Source organism: Pelodiscus sinensis, chromosome 6, assembly GCF_049634645.1.
Source record: "Pelodiscus sinensis isolate JC-2024 chromosome 6, ASM4963464v1, whole genome shotgun sequence".
Classification (NCBI taxonomy): Eukaryota; Metazoa; Chordata; order Testudines; family Trionychidae; genus Pelodiscus; species Pelodiscus sinensis.
The window spans coordinates 98,591,406-98,602,739 of NC_134716.1; the positions used below are offsets into that span (position 1 = coordinate 98,591,406).

At 39.5% G+C, this 11,334-nt stretch overlaps 1 protein-coding gene across 2 annotated transcripts in view; it reads right to left on the bottom strand.

The window, feature by feature from the left end:
* ITGA1 (integrin subunit alpha 1) overlaps nucleotides 1–11,334 on the bottom strand; it is a 130,650-nt gene that overhangs the window by 10,688 nt on the left and 108,628 nt on the right. For both annotated transcript variants that reach the window (XM_006139526.4, XM_075932480.1), the window contains exons 22-27: nucleotides 8,990–9,066; nucleotides 8,130–8,219; nucleotides 6,250–6,361; nucleotides 4,563–4,676; nucleotides 1,924–2,028; nucleotides 274–378 (exon numbers count right to left, since the gene is read on the bottom strand). In XM_006139526.4, coding sequence (XP_006139588.2) covers nucleotides 274–378; nucleotides 1,924–2,028; nucleotides 4,563–4,676; nucleotides 6,250–6,361; nucleotides 8,130–8,219; nucleotides 8,990–9,066 — 603 coding nt within the window. The remainder of the gene's footprint in view (nucleotides 1–273; nucleotides 379–1,923; nucleotides 2,029–4,562; nucleotides 4,677–6,249; nucleotides 6,362–8,129; nucleotides 8,220–8,989; nucleotides 9,067–11,334) is intronic.

Below are 11,334 nucleotides of genomic sequence, written 5' to 3' on the forward strand. Positions count from 1 at the left end.
TCAACATTATTTCAAAATAACTGTTTGCTGTGTAGACACGGACTGTTATTTCGAAATAACACTACTGTAGTTATTTCAAAATAATGTTGCTGTGTAGATGTACTAAGAGAATATATGTAGGTGAATTTCAAGGGAATTCATAACAGAGTAAGCAAATTATTTCAGAAACTGAAAGACTAAAGATTAAAAAATATTTAACTATGTAAGCATTACATTTGTCTTAATATTGTTCCAAATGCATACTTATACTGAATGTGGAAAAGGCTTACTTACTTTTATAAAGGTAGGTTTCCATAATCTTAATGAAATATTCACTTGAGTTATATCAGATGGAGTCAAAGTACAATTAATAGATGTACAATTGTATGTATCGCAGTCCTGTTTAAATGTTTATGGACAGGAATTAGTGATTAAACATTTTAATATTACTCTCTAAAATAAAACATCCTATGTATAGACAAGTGAATTTGTAAAGGTTAGTTTTACATGCTATTAAAATTAAAAGACTAGGGATTACTGAGGCTTATCTAGACAAAAAAATTATACAAATACTACATTGACTTTTAAATACTCAGTTTTTAGTAGACTGATCTATATAAACTTGCAACAATCTTACCATCAAGGACCTAATCACTTTCATTTATATCTACATAAACTTCCTGGAAAATATAGCAGAATACTATCATTTTGGATCTGCTTTGCACAGTTGGAAATGACTAAAAGTTGCCAGGAAGTGGAGGTTCAGGCCTTTAAAACAATACTTAATATTTATCTCATTAGACTAAAAGGATGAGTCTAGAAGATTTACATGGATGTAAATAGGTATAGTTGTCTGGATATACCAAAAGAAGATGCTTGATATGGGTTTTAAACAGGCTGCAACTTTATTATACTGATATCTGGAACTACCCAGCAGATAAAATGTACAGTGCAGGACAATCCATGCTACTTTAAAACTACCTGGGTGGGGCTCCTCCAGGCCATTTTTATTTCCATTCAGGTCCCCAGCCAGCCCATGGCTTGGACCTTACCATCCACCACCCTCAGGAGGGTTAAGGTAGGCAATGAGAATGGGAAGGGGAGAAGGGGAAGGAGTTGACTTCCTGCTGTACCAAATCAGAGGAGTCCTCAATCCCTCTTTCCCCATTATGTACCTCCTCCCCCCCCCCCCCCCCCCGTCTGCCCCGCCCCAATACCTTCTTTTAAGTCCTTTACTAGGCAATTTATCTGGTTCCTGGATGCCTTCCCTATGGAGTGTGTGCACTGAACATCTGCTCAACCTTAGGAAATAAGTGGCAATATATGACCTACCACCTTTCTTAGTATCCATATAGGTTCTCCTTGACCCTTGCTTTGGGGAAGGTAAAAAAATCCTCAATCAACTGAAGCACAGGAAAAATTCATTCCCAGCTTCCCTAGCAGAATGCTTATAGCAGATCCTAACCCAACCTAATGTTTGCTGCCACCAGCGTGGGTGTTGGTTTTGCTTGCTGTATGTAACCAAGAAGCTGCTTCTGCTCAGAGCTGAAAACTATGTGCTTTCTACCTCTTTGCAGAAGTTTCTGACCTCATCTTCTGTGCCTCTCTCCCTGCTTCAAACATTAAGCAGAGCTGTCCTTCTCTGTAAGACAAGACAACCCCTCCCCAACTTACTTGTGGTGCAGTCATTCTACTGAAGTCAACAGAGCTGCACAAGCTGAAGATCTGACACAATCTGATGTGCACTTCAGCTTCAAGTGCAGTTTTTTCAGTAAAAATTAACCCAAAATATAGCATGTTACAGTTAAAGGTAACACTTTCAGTTGTTAAAATATACAAAATAAAATTATAGGGAGAAATAACGACTAATAACTACTATTTATTAGAGTTATTAAACACAAAACATTCTATATGAATACCCTCACGAATTTCAGACAGGCTTACCATAATTATATCTTTTGTCGGTTCTTTTATTTTTTGCACTAAATATGGTGTTCCAGAGTTGATCTTGAAAGGATCTATAGGGTGACTGGTTTGGCAGATTGCATTCTGTTAGGAAAAAATACCAACATCTTTCTTATTGCCTGAAGGTCCAATATAAAAATATTAATAAGCTCCAGAAATAGGCCACTACTACTCCTAAGATTTAGCAACTGTAATAATAAGATCCTTTTATAGTATTTCCATTTCATGTATAATAATCAGAGTGTAGAAGAGCAAAATGAAGGTGCCATACCTATTAAAGCATATTCTTTTTGTTACCTTTCTCATCACAAAGATAATGCAGTCTTTTATGAGGTTCTTTGGGCTATGTCCATATAGCACACCATTGATGGTGGTAGATAGTGTGCATGTAGCTACATGCTGTAGTGAAAAACAGGATGCTGGCAAAGCCTTTCAATGCCCTATCTGCTAAGCCACACTCTTGTCCATAAATAAAATTAATCTTGCTATCATCAAATGATTGTTCAAACACCTATAAAAGAAAAGCTAACCAGGTATTATTTTTGTGAATGACTACATTTCTATACATTCTTCATGAAGGTTTATATCCTATTCTATTATTATTCAGATTGCAATCAAAGGTACGTTTTAGCACCCATATGTAATCAAATTGAGCCTTTCAATTGCAGATACAAACCAAGAAAACCGGAAGAAACACATTTTATCTCTCTGTATATATTTTAGGGTATGTCTACACTAGCCCCCTAGTTTGAACAAGGGAGGCTAATGTAGGCATTCAAAGTTGCAAATGAAGCCCGGGATTTAAATATCCCAGGCTTCATTTGCATCTTCCCAGGTACTGCCATTTTTAAATGTCCCTTAGTCCAAACTCCGTGCCTGCGGCTACACGCGGCATGGAGTAGGTAGTTCGAATTAGGATCTCTAATTTGAACTACCATTACTCCTTGTGGAGTAATGGCGGCACCCGGGAAGATGCAAATGAAGCCCCGAATATTTAAATATCTTTGCAACTTTGAATGCCTACATTAGCCTCCCTAGTTCGAAATAGGGGGCTAGTGTAGACATACCCTTAGAGATTTGTGTGTCTGTCTGTGAGTCCTTTTGTTCAAGAACTACTCCTAAGTGGTAAGAACTATGACCTTCAACTTTTGTATGTAGCTTCTTCTTATCCTAACTTAAAGTCAACCTTAGCCAACAGTGTGCCCTTGTAGCCAAGAAGGCAAATGGCATATTAGGTTGCAATAGGAGGAGCATTGCCAGCAGATCTAGAGAAGTGATTATTCCCTTTTATTTGGCTCTGGTGAAATCACATCTGGAGTATTGCGTCCAGTTCTGGGCCCCCCACTACAGAAGGATGTGGATGCATTGAAGAGGGTCCAGAGGAGGGCAAACCAAAATGATTGGGGGGCTGGAACACATGACCTATGAGGAGAGGTTGAGGGATTTGGGCTAATTTAGTCTGCAGAAGAGAAGAGTGAGGGAGGAGTTGATAGCAGCCTTTAACTATCTGAAGGGAGGTTCCAAGGAGGCTGGAGAGAGGCTAATCTCAGTGATGACAGAATGAGAAGCAATGGTCTCAAGTTGCAGTAGGGAAAGTCTAGGTTGGATATTAAGAACACTATTTTACCAGGAGGGTGATGAAGCACTGGAATGGGTTACCTAGGAAGGTGGTAGAATCTCATCCCAAGAGGCTTTTAAGCCCCAGCTTGACAGAGCCCTGTCTGGAATGATTTAGTTAGGTTTGGTCCTGCTTTGGGCAGAGGATTGGACTTGATGGCCTCCTGATGAATCTCTTCCAGCCATATGATTCTATGATTCCAAATTAAGGTCTAGGTTTATTGAGCCAGGAAAAGGGGATGTGCCTGGAATTTGATAGTTTTGCATAATATGGAAAGGGAGAGGAGAGAGAGAGGAGGAACACAATCTTCAGTCACCACTGGGGGGCAGTGGGCAGAAGAGAACTATCCTGCAAAATGACTACTGGGACAGCTACACCTCCAACAGTGTGGTCAGCTGGGGATGGGGCTCCGCCATCTTGCATGCCACAGGTAAGTGGTCTCCCTGGATAAAATCCAGCCCCAGCCATCCCCCACAGGACCCACTGGTGTGCCCTCCCTCCCCCCACCTGCACCACTGGGCTACCCAGAGTGGCAGCTGCAGGCTAACCTGCATGGCTCCCCCCCTTCTCCTCACTTCCTGCTTGGACCACGGAGTGCTGGTGTGGCGCTCCCTTCCCACATTGCTCCGCCATGTATCTGGGTAGCTATAGCAGGGGAAGGCCCAGAGAGTCCCAGCCCAGGAGAGGCCTGCACAGCCCCAAGACCCAGTCCCAGGATGGCCTCCCTTTCCCAACCCCCATCTTCCAACCCACAACCCCAAACTCTGGGCCAATCCCCCTTCCCAAACCCCAGCAAGGCCCCCCATCCCTGAGCCAGGCCCCCAACCAAGCACCAGGCTTCCCACCCTTCCCTCTGACCCTGGGCTGGCCTGCAGCATGCAGGTAGGAGACCTATACTGTCCCTCCCCCCCCAACTCCATGGCAGGACTTGGGAAGTGCCGGGTAAGTCAGCTAGTTTAAAATAAAATGAAGGGCATTCATGTTTATAGGCACTACTTACATCTGAAGATGACAGTCCACTTAGGTAGAGAATGGGGTTTTGAGATGAAGTCAAGTTGGGAAATGAAATCTGCAGAGTGAGTTGTGGCACTGGAAAATGTTCACCTTTTTCAATCTATAAGAAACAAGAACAACACTGTTTCCTGTCTTCTAGTTAGCACCTTCCTTATCTTATTGGTGTTTCTGGTCCGTCCCCCGACCCTCACCCCACTTCAGAACTATGCAATCAGCCAGTGGTGAAAGGGAGCATGATGTGAGCTCCACTACTTTTATTCCAGGTGCAGCCAGGTAGTAATCATCCTCTTGAATTAGCTAATACAGTTTACTGTGTGTCTGATGAATAAACAGGTGGATGCAAAAAAAAAAAAAAAAAAAAAAAAGGGCAAAAGAAAGAAAGGATTAAAGATTCATTCCGAGTTTCTGTTTTGACATGTTCTAGTCACACCCTTGTATAGCTCATCTGCTTTCCATTTAGGACTTGTATTACATGAATTCCTACGGGCTTTTATTCCTATTTGGAACTGTGTGTTCAAGTCCAAAACCATGCTTTAACTTGGGAAGCAGTACAGAAGTCATTATTAGGAAAAGAAAATGGCTTCTGGCAGCAGTACTGCATGGCTCAAAGGAAGGTTCTTCTTTGACTCTTAGTACAGCTCTAAAGCAACAGGTTTCTTGCAGCTCCACTCTGGACCTCTCTTGACTCTGATTGTGTTGTTTCTGAGATCACAGTGGTTTCACACCTGCTCGCTCACTCCCACATGCACACACAGCTGTAGGTTTCTGCTCCTTCTCAACTTGCACTCTGTGGGAAAGGATGGGGAGGAGTATCACTTATAAGCAGGGTCCCAAGGTAGCAGCAGGGACACTATGAGATCTCAGCCTGTGCTCTCTGCAGCCTCTCCACTCCTGACTTCATTCAGTCAGGAAGGGTTTAGAAATCAGTTTATCCCATCTAAAATAATCTCTTAATTTAAACATTAAGACAAAGACTAGAGATTACTGCATCTACACATAAATGTTTAAAAGTATAGGTGGTTAATAATGCCTGGGTAGGGGATAACATCACAAAGATATAACAATTTCACCTTTGTAATTATTGTATAGAAAGAGCTAATCTTTTTCCATGGCCCATCTACTATAGACAGAAAGTTGCAGAATCAGACTTTTCATAGAACAAAGACCAATATTCAATGCTAGATTTAAAACTGGGAAACAGGGATGTTTTTAGGGATAATTAAAATCAGTCCTGCTACAATGTGAGGGATTTATAACCCACTAAATGTATTTTCCAGCCCAACTATTCTACTTTGCCATCTTCATTTAATTAGAAATGCAGTGTCCTTAGAGCATGGTACTTCCTTTCTTCAAAGTCAACTGGTTTCTGGAAATATCAATTCTCAACAATAAGTAAAAACTGTAATGAATTAAGGGCAGCGTCCAGTTTCAATGGCACATGCATTCTCATTGTGAAAGCAGAGATCATCTGGAATGGCTCCATGGCCCACAGATCTTATTTGAATACCACTGATATATAATATTTTGAAAGCAAAGAGCACAAAATGCTGCTGTAGGAAGTTTAATATATTACATATGTGACTCTTAGATAATAGGTTAGCAAAGGATATAAATGCTTTCAAAAACATAGAACTAGTCCTTTACAATGCCTTATACCTTACCTTATAGCTTACCTTATAGTTTATGTTAATTTCATCCCCAATATTTTCAATTGTATTTATAACAGCAGGAACTGTATCATTTGCTGCAATTATAATATGGGGTTCTTTGGGATCTTTCAAATGACTGAGGGTTACAGAAATAACAAAACCGTTATAATGATCACACACAGTTAATTATAGAGATCTTTTTGTTACTTTGTTAATCCTTCTGGGCTAGTTTTCTTACAGCAAGTATATTACTATTTCCATTAATGTTCAAGTCATCTGTTTTCTAAGAAGTACTTATCTTTTAAAATATTATTTACATTGCACATCCCTTGTTTTATTAAAACTGTATCAGAAGACCTCATTCAGAAAGGAAAGAGATTTAAGGCCTGATTCTGTCCTGCTTTGCTGAAATGGAGTAGAACTTTACTCCAACTATAGTGCCAGGCAAAAGGGCAATATCCTAGTCAACAAACAAAGAGGATATAACGAGACAGGCCACATTTAGCTCTATTCCATATGGGTAGGACTTATATTTAAAGCTAGATTTGACAACTACTTATTATGGATTATTTAAATCAATGAAGTAACACAAAGAGGGAAAATTTTCAGAAGTACAAATTGGGGTTAGATACTTAATAGCCTTAAGATGCTTTGAACATCCCAGTTGGAATGAATTTAGTCTAATCATTTACACACACACAGTGCATCCCATATCAATCTATGTAGGTGTAGTCACCACCAGACAGAGCTGAACCTGGGAACTCTGGACCTCAGTATAGTTGCCTCTGGAGCTTGAGCTATAAAGCTAGTTGGCACTCAGCTTAGGCTGTAGAGCTCCTTTGTTCTTATCTCTCACTGTAAGTGGTATAAATGCCACTACATGAGACAGTAAACCACAGTAGGTGTATGGGTTACATAGGCATACCCTGTATACATATTTCTAGGGATGGAAGCCAAGTGAATTTAAACTGAGGGCAAAAAAAAAAAAAAACTTGAATTAAAAATGTATATGGGAACTGATAAAAGGCTTTTGGGAATCTGGAAATTAAGGCTATTTTATGAATCTTAAAAACAAAGTACAAAAGAGGGCCAATAAAAAATGCTAGTTTTCACTGGGAGGGAAAAGTTATGCTTTTTAATGCACCTGACACACGTATGAATGAACAGAACAATGTAAGGGTATGTCTATACTAGCCCCCTAGTTCGAACTAGGGAGGCTAATGTAGGCATTTGAAGTTGCAAATGAAGCCCGGGATTTAAATATCCTGGGTTTCATTTGCATCTTCCCGGCTGCCGCCATTTTTAAATGTCCCTTAGTCCGAACTCCGTGCCCGCAGCTATACGCGGCACGGAGTAGGTAGTTCGAATTAGGATCTCTAATTCGAACTACCGTTACTCCTCATGGAACGAGGTGTAACGGTAGTTCGAATTAGAGATCCTAATTCGAACTACCTACTCCGTGCCGCGTGTAGCCGCGGGCACGGAGTTCGGACTAAGGGACATTTAAAAATGGCGGCAGCCGGGAAGATGCAAATCAAGCCCAGGATATTGAAATCCCGGGCTTCATTTGCAACTTCGAATGCCTACATTAGCCTCCCTAATTCGAACTAGGGGGCTAGTGTAGACATACCCTAAGAGAGTCAAAGCAAGCTGCTACTACACAAGTGATCTTATTGATCACATATACATAAATAAAAAGTACCAGTAGTCTGAAAGGGGCAGTGATCCCTATTATGTCATACAACTGCTCTTTTTAATGAGCCCTTAGTTTCTTATTCATGAGAGCAGTGTTTGCCTTTTGTGCACACTAGCAACCACACTCCAACAGTAAACCCACACATATTCTCTTTAAATGTCTGCTGTATGCCATACTATAAAATTAAGTACAGAAAAAACATTAGTACCTTAGAAATATTAATCCCATTTCATATTTTACCGGAATTATAATGTCTCCTTCATTGTCAGAACGGGTCTCAAGTGGTTCTTCGCTGTCACTAGAACATAACACATGCCATTCTGGTCACATTCTGAAACTCATCAGTACACAATACATATAGTTGGTGGGGAGGGCCCTGATAAAATGAAATACCTACAGCTGTGGGCATAAAAAAATACTGGCCTCTTCAAGTTAATTATGGTCTCTTAAAAAGAAATTGAAATGGCTCTTTCCAGTAAGTAAAAGGTACATACTGTATTAGGCCAAAGTCAAAATTACACCTTTGTAGAAATGAGAGTACAAACTGCTATAGATGGAAAATAGCAACATTATATCAAGTAGGAGCCATCACCATCACACAATCCCTGTAATTTCCTGTGACAGCATATATTACAGTCAGGTGCAGTACAATTTACCCAGCATCTATGTCAAGGCACCTCAATCCTGACCTGCTGCAATAGCATTGCTATTTGAGGCCTAGGCCTCTCTCCTTAACAGAGACTGCAAATTGTGTTCCAATATAGTACGGTAATTTTGTAATCAGAACAGATACCTTCTGTGTTTGAAGATAGCAAATCAGACTCACTTGTGAGACTCATTGGCCTCTATAAATGAATATCCACTTATTTAATCCACCTCATCTGATGGCCTCAAATCAACCCATAGTTCTGTACTTCGCTAAAGCTGGCTGTTCTAGACACTCAGTATTTGCTTTTGAACAAAACAAAACAAAACAAAAGTCCTCTCTGTCATGCCAATGGGGCACAAAGCTATACAATGACTAAAAGTTAAGTTTGAGATACAAAAGCAGTAATTTTGGTAACTAACCTTGTTACATACACCCTAAGAGTAGCATTCTCCAGGAGAGAAGCAGCATTGAACTGGAATACTATTCTGAAGGAAATCTGAGGGAGAAAACACATTTAAAAAAGATAATAGGAAAGGAAAGTAATACTCAGCTAAACATTAAAATTTACTCTGATGAAAACTGGCTAAAGTCATTAATTCAAAAATCTTGGAGTCCATACTCAGATTTTAGTCCATCCCCAAAATACAAAGGAAATCTAATAGCAATTAGGCTATAACACGGCAGGGCTAATTTTTCAAAACTGGGGACCTAGAATAAAACTGAATATATAATGTGTGTAAAAAAAAATTGCATTGGAAATAAAGTCACATATTTAAATTCCATTTTGTAAATTTATTTTCCTTGATTTAAGAATCTCACATGTGTTTATCCGGAGAGCCATCTTCAACAGCTATTAGGCTTTGGGACTATCTGTATATAAAGTCCTGGTAGTTATAGTTGGAGTAGGCTGTTTCCCTTCTTCATTTAGAAGAGACTGCATTTGTCTATACTAATGGGATTGAAATTTTAATACATGGCAAAGGTATCTAGAGTGTTGAATTGGCATTTTTTTAATCTTCTGATTAAAATCTAAATAAATAATTCTGGATTATTACTGATGACTAAGTGGAGTATCATGTGGTCACTTAGGTTCTGTCTACACAGCAGTGTTATTTTGGAATAATGTGAGTTATTCCAAAATAATGTAATGCACATCTACACACCAAGCCCATTATTTCAAAATAAATTCAAAATAACGAGCTTCTTACTCTGACTCCTGTAACCCTCATTGTATGAGGAGCAAGGGAAGTTGGGGAAAGAGTGCTCTCTCTCAAAATAACTGCTGTGTAAACAATGCCAAAAGTCAAAGCAAGCTATTTCGACTTAAGCTACACAATTAGCGTAACTCAAATAGCGTAGCTTATTTTGAGTTTAGCCCTGCTGCACAAACATGCCTTTAGAATGCTTTGGAAGCTCTATTCTAAACATGCACAGCTCAACATCACTAGATAGATTATACCATATCAATTTTGGTTTGGTTTAATGAAAATATAGCTTTTAGTGATGTACAGTAAATGTTATGTAAATGTTATGTACTTTGCAGTTTGTTAATTTAAAGGATTTGAACTCAGACTCTTTATTTTTCCATTGGTGTAAATGTGTGCACAGCTTTAGAGTAAGTGATGCAGAGTACATTGTCTGGATAATTTCAGTATATAAGGAAGTCAGGTAGAGGCCTAGAAATGTTTTGGCACTATTTATTAGCCAATTAGATAAATTAATATCTGAATAAAAATGAGAGTATGAGACATCTTGGATTTCAGATTGAGTGGGAATTAAAGGCTCTCGCCACAGACAAAGTGATGATTATAGGTGAAAAGTAATATGTGAATACTCTTAAGAAGCTGCGAACAGGAACAATAAGCAGTGGGGTTTGTCCTGATTTGTCTATATGGTTGATTTAGTTGCTACAGGTTAGAGACTGGAATAGTATGTGGGTGTGTGTGAGAGAATCTAAAGTAATTTATTATATCTGCACAAAATTTGGTATACCCAAAAGAAAGGAGATAAGTTTATTGTGCTTAACTATTTTTCAAACATTAAAGTCCAAATTTAAATGTCTGCATTTGGGCATTTGATTTAATCACCAAAGAATTCAACTGGGCTACCCAAAGTCCATTTATAAAATGTAAAGAAATAGGTTACACTTGTTTAAACATTTTACTTCTAGGACATTTCTTCTGCAAAACATTGAGGCTGTGTCTACACTGGGCCACTTATTCCGGAAAATCAGCCGCTTTTCCGGAATAAGTTGCGAGCTGTCTACACTGGCCCTTGAATTTCCGGAAAAGCAACGATGCTCTACTGTACAAAATCAGCCGCTATTCCGGAAAAACTATTCTGCTCCTGCTCGGGCATAAGTCCTTATTCCAGAACACTGTTCCGGAAAAGGGCCAGTGTAGACAGCCCAGTAGTCTTTTCCGGAAAAAAGCCCCGATCGCGAAAATTGCGATCGGGGCTCTTTTCCAGAAAAGCGCGTCTACATTGGCCACAGATGCTTTTCTGGAAAAAAGGGCTTTTCCGGAAAAGCAGCCTGCCAATGTAGACGCTCCTTTTCCGGAAAAACTGAAGACGGAATAGTATTCCATTTTAAGCAGTTCCGGAAATTCATGCCAGTGTAGACACAGCCTGAGGTTATAGGAAATTTTCTTGCATCTCAACAATTCATTTTGTATAAGCTCAGCCAAGTTCCCTATGGAAAGTCTAGAAGAAGTTGAGAGTTCATGAATATGGTTTACCACAAGCAGAGCAACAGGCTACACCA